The sequence below is a fragment of the Ochotona princeps genome, chromosome 24, assembly GCF_030435755.1.
Source record: "Ochotona princeps isolate mOchPri1 chromosome 24, mOchPri1.hap1, whole genome shotgun sequence".
NCBI lineage: Eukaryota > Metazoa > Chordata > Mammalia > Lagomorpha > Ochotonidae > Ochotona > Ochotona princeps.
In genome coordinates, this window is record NC_080855.1 from 21,143,761 (window position 1) to 21,163,268 (window position 19,508).

Below are 19,508 nucleotides of genomic sequence, written 5' to 3' on the forward strand. Positions count from 1 at the left end.
AAGCCAGGAGCCAGGAACCTCTTCCAGGTCTCTCACTTGGGTGCAGAATCCCAGAGTTTTGGACCATCCTCCATTGCTTCCCCAGGCCTAAAAGGGTCAGAAGTGAAACAGCCAGGATACAAACTATCACCTACATGAGATGCTGGCACTAACAGGTAAGAGGATGAACCAGTTGAACTATTGTGCTGGTAACTCACATGAATAAATCTTAAAAAAAAAAAAGAAAAGAAAATGGATCAAAGGGTAATAATTAAGGTACCCAAACCACTAACAGATATCATAAAAAGCATGTGAAAAAAAAATACATTCTACATATACTAGGCAAATAAAAACTTGTAGCTTGGAAAAAATTTACAAAGAAACCATACTACTACACCAATACCCTAGAAACCTGTCTCAAGCCACTTAGGTTAAGGCAAACAGGAAATCTGGGCCACTGACTCAATGTGGCGACAGTGACCCTGTAAGCAGTGGTAGCAGGAAGACATCTGAGGACAAAGAAGAACAAAGGATCTCCATGTTAGGATAATTTAATAGGATTCACATTACTTTTGCTATATTTGCAAAAATAAAGTATTAAAAGCAGCATTGAGTCAGCAGTCAGATCTTTCTCTTTGTCTCTCCTCCTCTCTGTATATCTGACTTTCCAATTAAAAAAAAAAAGTATATTGTAAAAAAAAAAAAGCAGTATATTATAGGGGTTTGAGTTGTGGCACAGTGAGTGAACCCACTGCCTGCCATGCCAGCTTCCTGTATCAGCACCAGTTTGAGCCTGGCTGCTCTATGTCTGACCCAGTTCCTGAGAAAGCAGTGGGAGCTCTTGGGTCCTTATTACCCATGTGGAGGATGGGGAGCAGTTCCAGAGTCTTGGCTTTGGTCTGGCCCAGGCCTGGCTCTTACAGCCATTTGGGGAGGGAACCAGCAGATGCACAAACTCTTTCTCTGCCTCTCCCTCTCTCTATCTCTGCTTTTCGATAATAAGAAAACTATATTGTATATTAGTATACGTTTATTGAATTTACTCTTGTGTACAAACATTGACAAAGTATTCCATCTAAATAATAGTACTTTTTTCCTAAAAAGTGACCTGAATTGAATGAAAAAAATACATTAAGCAAAATGTGTCAAAATAAATATTTATTCACACTTAAAACTTTCTGTACAACTTTAAAAGTAAATGTACAAATGTGGAGAGTTGAAACAATTAATCTCAAAGTGCAAATGCAGAGAATTACAAAAATCAACCCAAAACCCCTTTCCACAGTGAAAGCACAAATGAACAGTTAAGGTCAGTAGTGCTACCATCAGAATAAAAATTAATTCTGATGATCAAAAGTTATTTGGTATTCTCAAGATATTCTCTTACAGTTACAACTGAAAAAAAATATACTAACATGTCAAACGTAACCAATAACTGTGTTTTCATCTCACCCTGCCCCACGTGCAGCGGTACACAAATATATGTCCATCCTTTTGTCCAGCTAGCAAATGAGAATCTGTGCTTGACCATTTCACAAAAGACCAATTCTGGTCAGAGACAGGAGGCAGAAGGGCAGTGCAGTGGCCGAGAAGCAGGTCCCAGATGGCAATGGTTCCGGAAGTCAGGACTGCCGCTGCAAAGTGGTCCTTCACGTCACCTTCCAGGAACCTGACACAAAACCGAGAGGACAATTCAGATCACACACGGAAAGCTATTTGCAAAACAACTAGTTAGTAATATGTACACACATCCACACATTTTATTTAAAAGACAGAGGAAAGGAGATACGCATTGAGGCTTCCCACCTGCTAGACCACTCTAAACACCTGCCACAGTTAGAACTGGGTCAAGCTAAAGTCAGGAGCCTGGAGCTCTAACCAATCGAGGCTGCCGTCGTCATGAAGCGGGATAAACCGCTGCCTGTGATGCTAGCATCACAAGTGAGCTCTGGTCTGGTTTGTGACCTGGCTGCTCGACTTCCACTCCAGCTCCCTGCAAACGGGATGGGAAAAGCAGCTGGGGATGGCCCAAGTGCTTGGGTTCCTACCATCCGTTTGGGAACCCAGATGAAGCTCCTGGCTTTAGCCTGGCCCTACCCTGGCCATGTGGGGAATATATCAGCACATGGAAGGTCTCTGTCTCTCTCTCTGTAACTCTTTCAAATAATGAATAAATCTTTTGAAAATAAAAAGAAAGCTATTCAGTTATAGTGCTTTATAACAGAAGTTGCAATGGAGATCCAGATACAGGGAATCTAGAACTTGACTATAATCCACTAAACTTCATCCTTCTTGCCAGTCTTTGTACAATCTGCTCTATCTCATGCTTTCCACTCGTCTAAGTGACCTTCAGGTCCTGGGTTTGCACAACGTCACTCTCACTGAGTGGGGGCCATGCACACTTGCCTGCCAGCCTGCCCTTGAGGGAGACAGTACAGCATTACTCCCACATTCAACGACGTCTTAGGGTTAATCGCAATCAGCTGGAACACAGGCTTTTCTAGTGACTGACCGTCTTTGGCGCAAGGATGATTCAGAACAAGGAACAGGAGCCCCTAATTTAGGAGAAAAACATTAATAACCAATCAGACTATCAACAGCATGCTGGGAAAAAGAAAAAGGTAAGCAGAGACAAAAATCAAAGAAAGGACCACCAGGTTTATATGCATCCGAGATTTAGTCATTGTTTCTGGGTCTCTGGCCACTGCCACTCCCGCCCCATCCAAGCAGGAACTTTTGAGATCATCACTCCCCCACCACCATTCCTAGGCATGGAAGCCAGCTGCCCATCCATTCTCTTCACCTCACACCTTACTACAGCTCAGGCATTCCATCTAGGGAGATGCTGGCACAGGGAAAGAAGACTGATAAAAACATGCATGGAGTCCTTCAAATAGAAATTCACAATCCTGTGAATGGCAACCATAGTCTTAGCCCAGTCCACAAAAGTCTACTTAGAATTGACACAGTCACTCTCCATTAAGAGTAAGAAGACAAAAAAGATTTAATCACGGTGATTTTTATGCAAAAAAGTTGAAGATCTCTCCCAGCTTCAAAAAGACAAGTTCTAATGTGTGTGTGTGTGTGTGTCTATGTGTTAAGGGGAGCCGAGAAAGTTCTCATTTGTAATAATACGGGGAAAATCAAACTACAGGGCCATTCTAGAATTAGCAGGATTCACTTCTATCTTTTACATTTTATAGTGACTGAGGTCTTAAATGAAAATGAACAATATGCCTTGATGACAAAGATGGTGGTTGGGACGCTCATCTCTTTCATCCCAGGACCTAGGTTCAAGCCCCAGCTCTGCGACTGTTTTCAGAGTCTGCTAACGTAGGCCCGAGGAGACAGCAGCTGATAGCTCACGTGGCTAGATTCCTGCTGCTGTAGACTTGGACTGAGTTCCTAGCTCCCAGCTTTGGCCTGACCCAAGTGTGGCTTTTAGGGAATATATGAGTTGATCAGAATTTTATCCCTCAAACAAATAAGATAAGCAACAATATTTTAAGAAGAAAATTAACTCGGGGCCAGTGCTGTGACAAAGCGAGTTCAACTGCTACTTTCAGCACTGGCATTCCATATGGGCACCAGTTTGTGTCCTGTCCATTCTACTTTCCATGGCAGCTCCCTGCCAGTGTTACAAAGAAAGCAGCAGAAGTCCCAAGTCCTTGCACCCTGCACTCATGTGGGAGACCTAGATGAAGCTCCTGGCTCCTGGTTTCAGCACGGCTCAGCCCTAGCTGACGCCATCTTTCTGGGAACAAATCAGCATGGAAGATCTTTCTGTCTCTCGTTCTCACTCTGTATCTCTGCTCTCCATGTAAGTAAACAAATTTCTTTTAAAATACCTAAATATTTTCATATTTAGAAAAATCCACAGTTTTAATTTTTTTTTAAAAAAGAGTTATTTTATTTTTAATGGAAAAGTCAAATATACAGAGAGGAGGAGAGGCAGAGAGGAAGATATTCCATCCGATAATTCACTCCCCAAGCAGCCGCAACAGCAGGAGCTCAGCTCAGCAGATCCAAAGCCAGGAGTCAGGAGCCTCTTCCAGGTCTCCCTCGCCAGGGCAGGGTCCCAAGGCTTTGGGCCGTCCTTGACTGCTTTCCCAGGCCACAAGCAGGAAGCTGGATGGGAAGCGGGGCTGCCAGGATTAGAACCAGTACCCGTTTTGAATCCTGGCATGTGCAAGGTGAGGACATTAGCCACAAGGCTACTGTGCCAGGCTCAAAAAAAGCCAGATTTTGAAAGGTTAAATGTCACACATATGACCATGCGCAGAGGATAGGTCCTACCCGAAAATTAACTTGTGCACAGTCTATAAGTTAAAAATGTTTTTGGGCCCGGCGGCGTGACCTAGTGGCTAAAGTCCTCGCCTTGAACGCGCCAGGATCTGATATGGGCGCCGGTTCTGGTCCCAGCAGCCCCGCTTCCCATCCAGCTCCCTGCTTGTGACCTGGGAAAGCAGTCAAGGATGGCCCAAAGCCTTGGGACCCTGCACCTGCATGGGAAACTCTGAAGAAGCTCCTGGCTCCTGGCTTCAGACTGACTTAGCTCTGGCCATTGTGGCCACATGGGGAATGAACCAGTGGATGAAAGATCTTTCTCTCTGTCTCTCCTTCTCTCTATAGATCTGCCTTTCCAATAAAAATAAATAAATCTTAAAAAACAAAACCAAACTATGGTCTCACCTTGGGTTGTTACTTACCATGTCCGAATAAGCTTTGTGACAGATTGAACCATGGTAAGATTCATCAATGTGCACTTTTTTCAGGAGTTGACCAGTTTTTAAATTCCTTAGAAAACAACAACATGAACAAAAGCACATCAGATTTTCTCAGCAAGCTGGTTTTCAGAGAATATTTTCTTTTTAAAGATCTACATTTTTTTTTAAAGATTTAGTTATTTTATTACAAAGTCAGATATACAGAGAGGAGGAGAGACAGAGAGGAAGATCTTCCATCCGATGATTCACTCCCCAAGTGAGCTGCAATGGGCCGGTGCGCGCCAATCCGATGCCGGGAACCAGGAACCTCTTCCGGGTCTCCCACACAGGTGCAGTGTCCCAATGCATTGGGCCGTCCTCAACTGCTTTCCTGGGTCACAAGCAGGGAGCTGGATGGGAGGTGGGGCTGCTGGGATTAGAACTGGTGCCCATATGGGATCCTGGTACGTGTAAGGAGAAGACCTTAGCCGCTAGGCTACCATGCCAGGCCCCACAATATTTTCTTATTCATCATGGCATCTTATAGGAGATGAAGGAATAAACTAAGAAGACACTATCTTAGTTTTGTTTCCTCACAAATTTAGCTAAAAGAATTGTGGGTAAACTTTCCCAGGAGTTTGATACTTTAGATTGAATCTGTTGTGCTAAGGATGAATCTCTCCAACTTGCATGACGAAAGCTTTCCACAATCAAATGTACCTCATGCTGTAATCAGAACAATGACCCAGTGCTAGAATTTGATCTTCTGACATTTCTTGTTAGGCCTAAATTTTACACAAAAGACAAATATCAGGAAATCACACTTGGTGGATGAGAAACCTCACCTAAAATCCTCATAATTGTGATCTAGTTATACTAGATGTAGATCAAAATGATAGAGAATGGAGGACTGCGTGGAGGCCAAAGTGGAAAAAGAGGCAAGATGCTCGTTTGTGGAATGAACCAGAACACGGAAGATCTCCTTCTTTCCTTCGCTCTGTAACTCTGACTTTCAAATAAATAATCTTTAAAACAAAACAAAACAAAACCCTAGAATCCTGTTTATATATTCTCTTCTCTAATTTTCAAGACTTACAAAGCTGGAGGTATGTCTGCGAACTACAGAGGAGATGGAGTACCCGGAGGGAAAACTTACCAAATCACAATACTGCTCATACCCGTTGTACCAAGCAGGGTTTCCTCCATCCCTTGGACTTCGGCGAAAGTTGTTACAGCCTCTTCAGGGGGCATCAAAAAGTGTTTCTCATTGATTCTGCATTCAAAGCAACATTCAAAATTAGTTTGTACTAAAGCAACTTGTAAGCATTTCTCCATATTATTGAACAATACACAATAAACTAACCAAACCTGAGATATAGTTGAACTAGTAATCCTGTATAGTCTAGACCTTATCCACTAAGTACACACTACTTCATATCACCTACCAGGATGCTGCAAGCACCTTAAATTCCTCATGAAACTCACAGCTTTCCTTTTTAAACCTGCTCTTTTTGCATCTCAATAAATCAACTGCATACCACTACCCAGGCAAGCAGCCCTGAAATCTGGGCATTCTCCTGTCTCATTTCTGCCAATCCAGCCAGTCACCAAGTCCTGGTGATTTTAGTATCTTACCAATCTTCCTGCTTCTTCTCACCTACATGACCACTTTCCAAATTTAAGCAAACCAGTATTCAACTCTTGCCTTCATTATTGCAACAGGCCCTGAATAAGTAAGATCCTTGCCTTCATTACTAAGAGAAATGACAGCCATAAAATAGAAAGGGTATATAATAAACAGAATGTGTTTATTTCCGTTTTCTACTTTTAAAAAGATTTATTTATTTATTTGAAAGACAGCATTATATATTGAAAGAGACAGAGAAAGAGATCTTTTCAGTGCTGGCTCATTTTCCAAAGTCCCCAACAGTCAGGACTGGGACAAGTAGAAGCCAGGAGCCTGGAACTTCATCTGGGTCTCCCATGTGGAGATGAGGGGCCCAAGCACTGAGCCATCAGCAAGGACTCTCAAACCAGCACTCATATGGGTTGCCAGTGTCACAGGCAGCAGCTTATGCACTGCGCCACATTTACTTTTATTTGAAAGGCAGAGTTAAGACAGAGAGGGAGCTGTGATAGAGCTCAGCTGTCAACAGGGATAATTTGAGATAGCCACAGGATACCTAGGAAGTAGGCACGCAGCTCAAGAGGTCAAGAAAGAGGTCAGAGCTAGAAAGGTATGTTTGCAGCTAGTCAGCGTCTTAACGGTCACCGAAGCCTTGGACAGCCAGTGTGGGCAACGGGGAGTGGGGCTAGGTACTGAAGAGCCAGAGATGTGGAAGAACATGGAAGAACCAGCAGACTGCATGTGTGCTGTGTCTGGATTCCAGCTGCCTCGCCCGCTTCTCTTATAACCCAGTGTTGAGGCATACCTGCCATGCTGGCTCTGCAGCACAGAACAATGAGATCCCAGTAACCCAGTTTCTCTGAAATCTGTGAGAAAATCATTCCCTAATAATTAAAAAAAGCAAAATAAAATAATCCAACACTTTTCTCACCCTCCATCTTCTGCAAATGTCATGACTTCCACTTGCTGGTCGTCAAGGGTGCCACTGCTACTGACTAGTCTCCTCTTGGTCAGGCCGACCACAGCTTCTATGTTTCCAGATTTCAGTAGTACTTGCTTGTCACTTTTATCATCACATGGACAAAGTAATGCCCTACATGAAATATAAGGGAAAATGAGGTGAAGCCAGGAGTAAGCCTTTAATACTAAAAGAACAGTTTCAAATTTAAAACGGAAACTTCAAAACATTTCATTCTGATTTTCTCTTTCAAACAAATTTATTGGGCCTGGCACGGTAGCCTAGTGGCTAAAATCTTTGCCTTGAACGCATCGAGATACCATATGGGCGCCGGTTCTAATCCTGGCAGCCCTACTTCCCATCCAGCTCCCTGTTTGTGGCCTGGGAAAGCAGTCGAGGACGGCCCAAAGCCTTGGGACCCCGCACCCACGTGTGGAAGTCCTGGCTCCTGGCTTTGAATTGGCTCAGCTCTGGCCATTGCAGCCACTTGGGAGAGTGAACCAGAAGGTGGAAGATCTTTCTCTCTGTGTCACTACTTTGCTCTGAAAATCTGATTTTCCATGAAAATAAATCAATCTTTAAAAACACACAAAAAAAAACCCTTTTAATTTCTATACTCCTTAAAAGCAAATCAAACCAAATAAAGCAAATTTCTCTTTATACCTAAGTTTAGATTCTTTCAAGACTTAAAATCTGGACACTACTCTCCAACAACAGTATAACCTGCACTCAAAACAAGCTCACCAGAGACGATGAAGAAAAGCCTGAACCACTCCTCAGTATTACATACCTGAGTTCTCTGATTTCCAAATTTCCTAAAGCTACACACACTAGGTTACAGACATCAGGCACAGGAACTATTTGTAAAACTGGAATCTAAATAAAACAAAGTAGCCAAAAATTACAGTTGGTTTTCACTTTTAACTGAAATTTCCAAAATGTATTACATTCATTTATATTTCTGTATTCTCACTGTATCGGGGTAGCTTCCAATATTAGAACACATTTCAGAAGGTTCAGAAAAAAAAGCCTTCAAGCTGTAAATCCCCAAAAGCTGTCCACGTAACAGTGTTTACTCAGCACTTCCTTAAGGCAGCCACACTTCTAACAACTGGGTAGTTAGTACGTATTCTATCTGGCAGGTGAAGGGAAGACTATGCGGCCATTGAGAAACTGCACACTGATTCACTGAGCACATAGTCATTTAGCACCTTGTACAAAGCACAGCACTCGAGGCCATGGCTAGGCAGAGAACAAGACGGAAGCACAAATAAGTAGGAAAAACATGTAGAGCCAAGGGGAAAATGTTTGTATGGTGACAAATGACAGATTTTTAACATTAAAGCATACTAGGACTGCACACTTGTAAGATATTTATGAAAGTGGACAAAGACCAGAGTGATATAAACACAGAAAAGTAGAAAAAAACCCAGCAAGTTTAGAAGTCAATTGGACATGAAATTTCAAGCTACTCCAAGAGATTCAGCACAAAAATCTATTCCTGGTTATGCATGTGCTCATGCAAATAAAATACAACACAGTGCTAACAGGAGAGTGGAGATGCTGGGCTTAGAAATACACACAGTACACCTTTTCTGTATGTCTGAAAGAATAAATTGTAAGATAATAATAAAGTAAGCTAAATAAACATGGCTTGGTACAATAGCTCAGTGACTAAAATCTCTTGCATGCACCACGATACTATATCGGCACCAGTGAGCATCCCGGCAGCCCCACTTCCCATCCAGCTCCCTGCCTATGGCCTGTGAAAGCAGCAGAGGACGGCCCAAAGCCTTGGGACCCTGCCCTGGCGAGGAAGACCCAGAAGAACCTCCTGGCTCCTGGCTTCGAATCAGCTCAGCTCTAGCCGTTGTGGCCATTTGGGGAATGAACCAGAGGATAGACAATATTCCTCTCTGATCTCTGTAAATCTGCTTTTACAATAAAAATAAAATTAGATATATAAGAAAAATAATAATAAAATGTTGGCCTGGAGTAGTGAGGTGTGGAAGAGCCTCACCTCTCTCTTCTGCCCTACCTGTTCACAGATCCCGGTTAAGGTGTCCATCTCTGTTGACACAAAAATGAATGTAAAAATCTTCTTACTTCTTTTAAAAGATTTATTTTCGCCTGAGAGGCAGTGTTATAGAGGGAAAGATGGAGAAGCAAGAGCTAAAGGTGTTCTACTTGCTGGTTCATTCTCTAAATGATCACCAAGTGTAGGGCTGGGCCCTGCTGGCCCTGAAGCCAGGAGCTCCATCCGGGCCTGCCACGTAGGTGGCAGGGGCCCAGGCACGCTGAGTCACCCTCCGCTGCTTTCCCAGGTGCATTTAGTAGGCAGCTGGAGCAAAAGCGGAGCAGCCAGGATATGAATCAGCGCCCACGTGGCATGCCAGTATCACATGCAGCAGCTTAAGCAGCTACAATACCTGCTCACCCGTTTATTTTAGCTCTAAGATTGCAACTTACCTCTGTGAAGTGCCAGGTATAATTTTTTTTCCACCGCTTAGCATCCAGAGGTTTCCACAGAGCCACGACATATTCACACGCAGTGATGATGCATGATTCTTTGACGCCAGCTCTTTCCCACCACATGGCACTCACATCCACAGAGCAGGAACCAGAAGCACTCTGACTCAGAATGACATCAACAGCTACTTTAAAAGGAGACTGGAAGAAGTCTCCTTTTACACACACACACACACACACATATAACAGATGTATATGCAAAGAATATATATATAGGGCCCAGCACGGTAGCCTAGCAGCTAAAGTCTTTACCTAGCACGTGGCAGGATCCCATATGGGTGCCGGTTCGAATCCCGAGAACTCCACTTCCCATCCAGCTCCCTGCTTGTGGCCTGGGAAAGCAGTCGAGAACAGCCCAAAGCCTTGGGACCCTGAACCCATGTGGGAGACCCGGAAGAGACTCCTGGCTCCTGGCTTCAGATTGGCTCAGCTCTGGCCATTGCAGCTATTTAGGGAGTAAACCAGTGGATGTAAGATCTTCCCGTCTCTCCTCCTCTCTGTGTATCTGACTTTCCAATAAAAATAAAACAAATCTTTAAAAAAAAAAGAATATATCCGTATCTATATATCTATTTATATACATAGATGGATAGATAGATAGATAAAGTAACCAATACAAAGATTGGATAAAATACAGGGGAAGCGCAATTGAAGGTTTAAAATGGTTGAAAACAGTTTTATGGGTCTTATGTAACTCTGTATATAGTTTTTTTTATATATATATAAGACCCATAAAACTATTTCAACCATTTTAAACCTCCTTTTGTACTTCCCTTGTATTTATCCAATCTTTGTATTGGTTACTTTAGACATACATTCTTTTTTGGGTAGGAAGGCATAAATGATTCCAGTTTGACTCTTTCTCCAAAGTGCTTGGTCTAAATTTAGGTAGAGTTACTTAGTTTCAGTTATTCTTGGCAATAGCTTCACATAAACTTCAAATTCAAATCTTTTTTTCTGCATTTGTTTACCAGTGTGTTTGATCACATTAGGAGGGAGAAGCTAATGATCAATTTTTTTTATTTAACTTTTCTGTGGCAGTGTTTGGTCTAGAAATGAAGACATCTGCATCCCAAATAGGAACGTCTGGGTTGCAGTCCTGGTTCTGTTCCCAATTCCCACTTCCTGCTGATGTGCCTCCTGGGGTCAACAGGGATGGACCAAGCAGCTGAGTCCCTTGCTGCCCGTGTGGGGGACTGGACTGAGTTCCCAGCTTCGGTCTTGGCCTGCCTGAGCCCTGGCTATCGGCAGACATCTAGAGGGTACACAAGTGGAGGGAAGTTCATGTTTGCTTTCTCTCTTTCTGCCTTTCTAATAATTAAACAATAATGGTTTTGAAACCAAAACAATGCTTTTTCAGTTCATTAAGTTTTTCACATCTAAGATATAATATAAACTATAAGGCAAATATTCTTCTGACCTTTAACTTTGAAACCAATTGTAGGTCATGGGAGTTTAGAGTGTCATCACAAGCACAAGGATCTGCCATTTCCGTCTGTGGAGACAAAAGTCACACTGTTAATGTATACTTGACTAGATGCTATCTGCGTATATCACTCATTCCTATTTTTAACTCTTCCAGTAAGAGCAGCAAAGCTCCAAACGCAACTGCTTCAGTGTGGACAAATCTCCTGCATTTGTGAAAAATTTCTTAAATTAACTCTAAGTTCCCTAGAATGAGCTTAACGTTTACAGTGCAAAGCATCAAAGAAACTTGTTCAAACACACGACATGAGCAAGGGGCCAATGTAGCAGGAATCACGCTATCCCATAGTCACCCAGACACTACATCCCGTTAGGAATCACAATCAGATTGTACCTGCTCCACCAAATGTGTATGACTCTCCAGGCATGGGTCTCCACAGAGTGGATCTTCTCTGACAGTGAGTGACTCCATTGGCGGAGGTGTGGCCAAGGGGCCAGCGTCGCAGCCCCAGGTGGGTTGTCCTTGCCTGCCTGACACACAGGGTGAACTGTCGCACTGCTTACTATCACCTTCAAGACTGACTGGGCCTTTCAACTGAGAAAACTGGGGAGGAGAGCAGGTCTGTCCAACACCCTCTGTAGACATTTTCTCACAGTACGGCTGGGAGCCAAAAGCCGGAGTAGTCCCTAACATGGGCAAAACAGGTGAACACACATGTGCAGCAGAACTGTCAGGAGCATCTGGCTCAGCGGTATCTGAAGGAGTGAAAAGCAGAATGGAGGAAGAAAGGCCCTTCCTGCTGTTTTGGTTTTGAAGCCTTGGCTTGCTAGGGTGTGCTTTTCCAAACAGACCATGTTCCTCTTGCACGTCCTCCATTTCTGTATCTATTGCTTTAGGAGTCAGTTCCTTCATTAAACAGTTATCTTCTTTGAAAAGCCTCTCTCTACACAGTTTCGATTCAAAAGGCTCACGTGTTGCTTCTGAGCAGAGCTTCAGGTTTTCCAGTTGAAGGCACCCAAAGTCTTCAGCAGGTAGCTCACACCCTGTGACATGGGGACAAGAGAATAGTTCCGTTAGACTTGGCATTTCATCTGTGGGAAGCGGATCACCGAAAGCATCATCACCCAAAGCTAAACAAGCGTTACTAACGGTAGGATGAGAGTCCTCACTCGCACAATGGCTTTCCTTCCCTAAAACAGAAAAATAAGCAATGGTGGAAAACCAACAAGAAACATTAACAGGCAACAAAGAGTTTCTAAACTCCAACATCACAAAAAAGTTCCACAGCTTTGAAATCAGGCTGAGGGTTCAACAAACAGCACAGTCGTTAACAAACAGTGTTCCCTCTGTAGTATCCGAAACAGGGCAGTGTTGGCAGCATTCAGTGAGGGAAGGCAAGAAGATCAGAGTTGAGTTCAGGCTCAAACTTACTGGTTGCATAACCCCGGGCAAGTCAACTCATCTCCTTTCCCTCCTTTCTCATTGTCCCTCCTGAAGGAAACAGACTTTAAACCTCTGAAGTCCATCCTAGTTCTAATTGCAACAGGTGAGCATTGGACAATCTACAGTACATTGGTTCTTGTCACATTGTTCTTGTGAGTTACTCTTTCAAGCAAAGAGGGACAGGAATGCACAAATCTGTATGTTCTAAAACGCCACTGAACTGTTCCCAAAGTCAGATATATAGCAAGGAGAAGAGGCAGAGAGGAAGATCTTCCATCCAAGCTGCCACAATGGCTGGAGCTGAGCCAATCCAAAGCCAGGAGCCAGGAGCCTCTTCAAAGTCTCCCACATGGGTGCAGGGTCCCAAGGCTTTGGGGCCATCATCGACCACCTTCCCAGGCCACAAGCAGGGAGCTGGATGAAGACTTTAGCTGCTAGGCTACCATGCCGGGCCCAAGTTTTGTATTTTTATTAGGTATGATTTCATTTTACTAGATACGATTATAGTAAGGAGTAATGAATACAGTCTGAATTACAACATATTCTTCAAAATGTTGTGTTTCATGGATTTAAAAGAGATACTACATTATATATATTGCTGTTCAGGCCTTAGTTTTATATGGTCACATCTAAGTTTTCCAAGGAATTCTTTTGCTTACATTGTGTTCTACTTATATCAGGGTTCTACCTAAGATAAAGACTGTACTGCATCTGGGCCCGGCACAGTGGCCTAGTGGCTAAAGTCCTCGCCTTGAATGTGCCGGGATCTCATATGAGTACCGGTTCTAATCTCAGTGGTCCTGCTTCCCATCCAGCTCCCTGCTTGTAGTCTGGGAAAGCAGTCGAGAACAGCCCAAAACCTTGGGACCTTACACCCGCATGGGAGATCAGGAAGAGCTCCTGGCCTCTGGCTTCAGATTGGCATAGCTCTGGCCGTTGCAGTCACTTGTAGAGTGAATCACTGAACAGAAGATCTTCTTTTCTGTCTCTCCTCTCTATAGATTTCTGACTTTGCAATAAATACATAAATAAGTCTTTAAAAATAAATAAATGAACCTTTAAAAAAAGACTGTACTGCATCTGAATAAATAGTAACTTTAGTCGTAATGCCCGATACACTTTCCTTTTAAGATCAACTTCTCAGCCACATTCCTGAATTCTGGGATTGCACTGCTAGATTTGAATCCTGGCTCTGTCCTTTTAATTAAGCTAAATAAAGTCACTTTAATCTCCCTATGCCATAGTTTCTTCATCATGAAGGATTGCTGTGGAGATTCAACGAGCTAATACACAGCATTTACAACATGCCAAGCACACAGTAATTGTTGCTTAAATTTACTTTTAACTCTCTCACCATGATTAATTGCTTTGTTGTTCTGATTCTTGTGAAGGATGACTTCCTCCTTGGACTTGTTAACATCTGATGTGTTGGAACTTGGCAAAGGTAATTCATGATCCAATGGCGTGGTACAGACCAGTTTTCTCTTTCTCCTGTGCCGTCTATTAGGTGGTTGAGTAACTGTCTTCCTAGCAATCTTACTGTCTTCAACACGTCCCGTGGGAGAGCTAGCCTCAGTTAACGACACAAGCTTCCGAGCAGAACTTTCTGAACATGTTCCTGTGCAGGCATCTGACATCCTGATTTCACTTGGGTCAGTTTCTTTATAGGAATGCTTTAAATTATCCGTTGCTTCCTTATGTTTGCTTTTAAACTCTTTCCTTCTGGTCCCTAAATGATTTTGAATTACAGCCTCCAGGGGTACTTTTCTCTGGCAAGCAGACATGCTTCGTGTTGTTCTAACATAGTACTCTGCAGGAAATGGCAGGCCTTCAACCATTGTGCATGAATTGATGGGATTCTCTGTGGAAACAGAAGCTGTTTTCAAGCTGGGACTCTCAGACTGATTCGCAGCGTCATTTTCCTGAAGACTTGCATTGTTACCATCCAGACTGTGACCGGGAGAGCTGACAGATTTCTGTGTGCAGTTCTGTTCTACCTTTTGTTTTCTATTTGCTTGTAAGTTGTTGTCAGTGACTTCATTCTTAGAACATGAATTAACTGCCTGGCAGTTAGGGCTTCTGGGCAGCTGGCTACTTGGACTTACAGCTTTACCTACTAGTGGGTTATCTGTAAAGTCAGTTTCTTTTTTGCCTCGCACCTTCGAGCGAACAGGTGAAACAGGGCTACTGTTTTCGAAGCCTGGAGGAAAATGTTCACAGTTATCTGTAGGAAGCAGGTGTTCAAGGTGCTGATTACAGCAAATATTTCCTCTTAAGAATAGATCAGCATCTCTTTTCAGCTTGGCAGCTGGTGGAATGAACGCGCCAATGTGAGATCCTGTAACTTGCACTGGAGAATCAAGGAGTTCAGGCTTTGGACTTGAAAGTTGAGTTCTAATTTCAGTTATTGGTGACCCAGGATTCTTGCTATGGTTGTTTTCCAGTTCCTTTAATCTCTTTTCAGACACTACAGGTGGATCAGTGTCAAAATACTCTCTCTTCTGAGAGAATATTTTCTTCTGTTGCTGCTTTCTTTGCCCTAGCAGCTTATTCTGCTGTTTCTCACCATCAGGGTCACTGACCATGCAAGGAAAATATGTTGGGGTATCACCAGCTTCTTGTGGATATGATGCTTTCTCTGGGCCATCTCCAGGGTTGAAGGACTCAGGCTCAACATCAGGTGCGACAGATGCCTTTTCTCCAGGTTCTTGGCCGAGATGCGTATTGATTTGTAACTTGTTACTAGGTGACACTCTATTTTTAGGTTCTGAGGAGAAGAAAAAGCATGTAATTATATTTTTGCTTTAAAACGATACAAGCAATACTCTCTTATTTTAAATATTATATATATGTAAACACTATCAAACATTTATTCAAGAATGGCATTTCATTTAGGCAGATCAAGGCCCAAGTTTTTTTTTGTTTTGTTTTTGCTTAAAGATTTATTTATTTATTGGAAAGTCAGATATAAAGAGAGGAAAGACACAGAGAGAGGAAGATCTTCCGTCTGCTGATTCACTCCCGAAGTGGCCGCAACAGCCAGAGTTGAAGCCAGGAGCCAGGAGCTCTTCCAGGTCTCTTACGCAGGTGCAGGGGCCCAAGGCTTTGGGCCACCCCCAACTGCTTTCCCAGGTCTCAGGCAGGGAGCTGGATAGGAAGTCGAGCAGACAGGATTAGAAACAGCGCCCGTATGAGATCCTGGCACTTTTAAGGTGAGGACTTCAGGCACTAGGCTACTGCACCGGGCTTAAGGCCCAAGTTTTTAAATTTCTAAACAAGCTAGAGACTTTTAAGTAGGTGTAAACAAACAGAATTGTGTTGAAAAGGTGATCTAACAATTATTTATTTGCGCCCCACACAATGGTTCAGTGGCTAAATCCTTGCCTTGCAAGCACTGGGATCCCATATGGGCACCGTTTTATGTCCTAGATGCTCCACTTCCCATCCAACTTCCTGCTGTGGCCGGGGAAACCAGTAGAGGATGGCCAAAACCTTGGGACCCTGCACCCAAATGGGAGACCAGGAAGAAGCTCCTGGCTCCTAGCTTTGGATCAGCTCAGCTCCAACCGTTGCAGCTAGTTGGGGCGTGAACCAGCAGATGGAAGAACTTCTGTTTCTCCTTTTCTTTGCAGATTTGCCTTTCCAATAAAAATAAATAAGTCTTAACAGAAAAAAAGTTTTTATTTATTTGACAGGTAGAGACAGATCTTCTATCCAATGCTTACTTTCCAAATGCCTGCAACAGCCAGGGCTAGGCCAAACTGAAGTACGAACCAAGAGCTCAAGTTGAGTCTCCCACGTGTGTGTCAGAGACCCAATTACTTGAGCCATTCTCTGCTGCCTTGTAAGAGCACAATATGCAGGAATCTTGCATCGGAGCAGAGCCGGAACTCCAACCCAGGCCCTTTGTTATGGGACTTGGGCAGCACAGGTGGTGTCTTAAATACTGTGTCTAACATCAGTCTCTAAGACATGTTTTCTGTGAGTGTGTGATGATCCACCGACTGTACACTTCTCAAAGACACCTAAGTGTTTTAAAATTATTGCCAATATTTAAGCATTCAATATAAGTTCTAAACGACAAGAGGGAAAATGATATACAATATACAACCCAACTAAAACATGGTTTCTTGAGTCAATGTTATGGCATATGAATTTTAATATTAGTTAAGAGTCTACTCTAGCTCTTTTCTTCTGGCTGTAGGCAAAACAGCAGCCAAAAAGTACCCTGGATATGCATAATAAAATGCAAGTGATGAGGTGTATTCACCTGAGCAGTTTACTTGTGGCAAGATTTCCTGTTCTTCTGCTCTCTTGTTAGAATTCTTAGCCTTGCCAGCTCGTTGGGAACGCTAGAGAAAACAAAAGCAGCTCCAAGAAATAAAATTTCTTTAACATTTTGATTCTTACCCAGAAAATCTTTTCATTCAGTATTTACTGTACTACCTTCTTATGACAGTTCACTTACCTGAAGCCGGGCTAGAGTCTTGCTGTATTCCTTTTTCAATAACGCTAATTTTTCCTTTAGCTGGAAGATGAAAAACAAGAGTAAGTAGGTGGAGAGGAGGACTCCAAGGAAAGGGATACAGTGCTTTTCCCATGGGACTGCACAGTGCTTGGAGCGGCTCTTCAGCAAGGCGCTGGGCAGGGAGTGGCACCGCCTCCCGGCCCACAGACCTACTCTCAGTTCTCACCAAGCACCAATCTGCTCACTCTCAGTACCTTCCCATGATCCGTCTCTATTTCCTCCCCTTGTTAATTCCTATTGAATCCTCCAACCTTGCCTTAAACTTATTTCCCTGGGATTCTGGGTCCTTCCCCAAATCTAGATTAGACACCAGATCCCAGCATTTACTGGACCACACTGTGAGGTATCTTCTCCCTGGCCCCGAGACCTTGAAAGGCAGTTGAAGCTACCCTCCTCAAGTCATTCAGAAAAGATTATCTGGTCAGGCAATGCCCTGGGTTTCTCCAGCACCTGCAAGGATCCCTGATACTATTTTAGGTGTTAGATTCAGGGCAGTCAACACATTTTACCCCTCAGTGAAGAAGAGGGAACACAAACGCCACAAATGAACAGATAAGATCCTTTTACAAGATACTAAATTCCTAGATAAGGAGGGTGATGTGAGAACACACAGATTACTCTAACTGGAGTGGTTAGGGAGGCATCTCTGCGGACTAGTCAGCCTGCCCTGGGAGGAGAAAGAGCCAGCTGTGCACGATCAGAGGGAAACGTGGCACGAGCAGAGGAAACCACAGAAGATCCATGGCAAAAAGAACTAAAAGGGTATTTAGGACTATAATGCCAGGGAAGTTGGAGCTTCAACTGCTGAATTCCCAGCTGGGTACAAAGTCGGCATTCACCAAAGACTCATTTAATAAATGCATTCAGTCACAACACTATTCTCTGAATGTAGATTTCTGTCATCTCTCTGGATTCTGTGTTTCAAAGGATTTTTCTCTGCAGCAAAGTCACCCTGTTTGTTTCTTTTCACAGGAAGCTTTTAGGGCCACACATCTTTCAGCCAATAAAACATCAGCATGATCGCTTTCCTCACTAACTCCTGCCTGTCAAATATACTAGATAAACTGCCAACTCTGTTTAGTTTTTCCTCAGTTTCTAGAGCACTTATCGAACACCTGTCTCTACAAAATAATAATAATAATAATAATCATTAACTGACACATTTATAAAGTTGCCCTTGTTTGGGTTTTACGGACTTCTTTAAGTTACTTCTACATATTGAAGTCAAGTAGTCCAGGAACAGCTAAAGAAAACGAGGGGGCACTGAGGAACCACACAATACTAGACAGAACTTAAGGCAGATCAGTTGGTCATAAAGCGACAGTGAAACATGTGAGGGGAAAAACAACAACAAAACAAAACAAAACAAAACAACGGAAGCTTGCAGACCACTAAGATCTTAACATCTGGGAACATGCGCCTCTGAAAAAAAATTTTTTTTAATAGGTACTTATTACTTTTGAATAGTCAGGGATATTCTACACAGAGACACACAAAAAGATGTGTGGAAGCGCCAGTTGTTAAGTGATCCGGAAATACGAGCGGGCGAGACTGAGTGGGTGGGGAGGCTGAGGAGGGAAGGTTCACACCCCAGGGAGGCGTGTGGCTCAGCGGTTAAGCCGCAGCCAGAGCCTCGGGTCTCCCACCCGCTCCCGATCGTGTCCCAGCTTCCCACGACCAGGTGTCTGTGCCTCAGCCACCCACGTGGGAGACCCGGAGGAAGTGGCCGTTGACGCCATCGGATCGAACCGGCGGACAGCAACATCTCCTTCCCGTTTTAACTTTGCCTTTCAAATAACCGGTGATGAAAATGGGGGATTCCGGCTTTTTTCCACCAAGTTCCACATGTCTATGTGGCAAGGAAACGCGCGAGCAGACCTGAAGGGAGGCGGACAGGTTGGAGAGAATACGGCTCCCCTCCTCCAATGGCAAACCAAACGAAAAGCCCTACATCTTTGGGAAAGCGGGGTTCCGTGACCCGCGTCAGCCCTTCCCGCGCACCCCTGGCACCTTTTCCTTCTCTTCACAGCTGAGGGGCTTGGCGGGAGGCTCTTCCATCGGGCCGGAAGCCGAACGTAAAGAGCTGCCGGCGCCGACGGGCCTGTGGATAAGGAGATCCAACAGGGTGCAAGAAGCTAACAGACAAAATGGGGGTCCGCGATCTCCCTCAGCGCGAGGAGCGGTTTTGAGGGTTCGCGCGAACCGCGCACCAGTCAGCCCCGCCAGTGAGCGCCAGCGCCGACGTGCGCACGCGCAGCCGGAGACGGCTGAGCTATCGCGTCGAGGGCCGCCTGGGGGAGCGCCGAGCTGTC

At 43.9% G+C, this 19,508-nt stretch overlaps 1 protein-coding gene across 4 annotated transcripts; it reads right to left on the minus strand.

Annotated features, from left to right (window-relative positions):
• Positions 1 to 1,126: 1,126 nt before the first annotated feature.
• On the minus strand, positions 1,127 to 19,459 carry PALB2 (partner and localizer of BRCA2). Of its 4 annotated transcripts, none has more exons than XM_058680651.1 (13): positions 19,207 to 19,459; positions 17,137 to 17,196; positions 16,939 to 17,020; positions 14,023 to 15,435; positions 11,619 to 12,268; positions 11,220 to 11,294; positions 9,740 to 9,901; positions 8,061 to 8,146; positions 7,244 to 7,405; positions 5,842 to 5,958; positions 4,689 to 4,776; positions 2,380 to 2,534; positions 1,127 to 1,648 (listed from the first exon to the last, which is right to left on the minus strand). In XM_058680651.1, the coding sequence occupies exons 1-13, from the start codon at positions 19,252 to 19,254 to the stop codon at positions 1,423 to 1,425; spliced, it is 3,324 nt and encodes a 1,107-aa protein (XP_058536634.1). In that variant the 5' UTR covers positions 19,255 to 19,459; the 3' UTR covers positions 1,127 to 1,422. The 4 variants fall into 4 exon arrangements, with proteins under 4 accessions (XP_058536634.1, XP_058536636.1, XP_058536637.1 ...); XM_058680653.1 differs by having other exon boundaries at positions 14,008 to 15,435; positions 19,207 to 19,423; XM_058680652.1 differs by lacking the exon at positions 1,127 to 1,648 and adding an exon at positions 2,783 to 2,888 and having other exon boundaries at positions 2,404 to 2,534; positions 14,008 to 15,435; positions 19,207 to 19,458.
• Between the last annotated feature and the right edge of the window lie 49 nt (positions 19,460 to 19,508).

What these genes read in the sequence shown, in the direction of transcription:
- PALB2 (XM_058680653.1), bottom strand. Translation starts at nt 19,254, where the DNA reads ATGGAAGAGCCTCCCGCCAAGCCCCTCAGCTGTGAAGAGAAGGAAAAG. An exon ending in AGACTCTAGCCCGGCTTCAG is followed by an intron (nt 17,021 to 17,136) that starts GTAAGTGAACTG and finishes TGTTTTCTCTAG; the next exon opens with CGTTCCCAACGAGCTGGCAA. An exon ending in ATACCTGGCACTTCACAGAG is followed by an intron (nt 8,147 to 9,739) that starts GTAAGTTGCAAT and finishes TGTTTTATTTAG; the next exon opens with ATTCCAGTTTTACAAATAGT.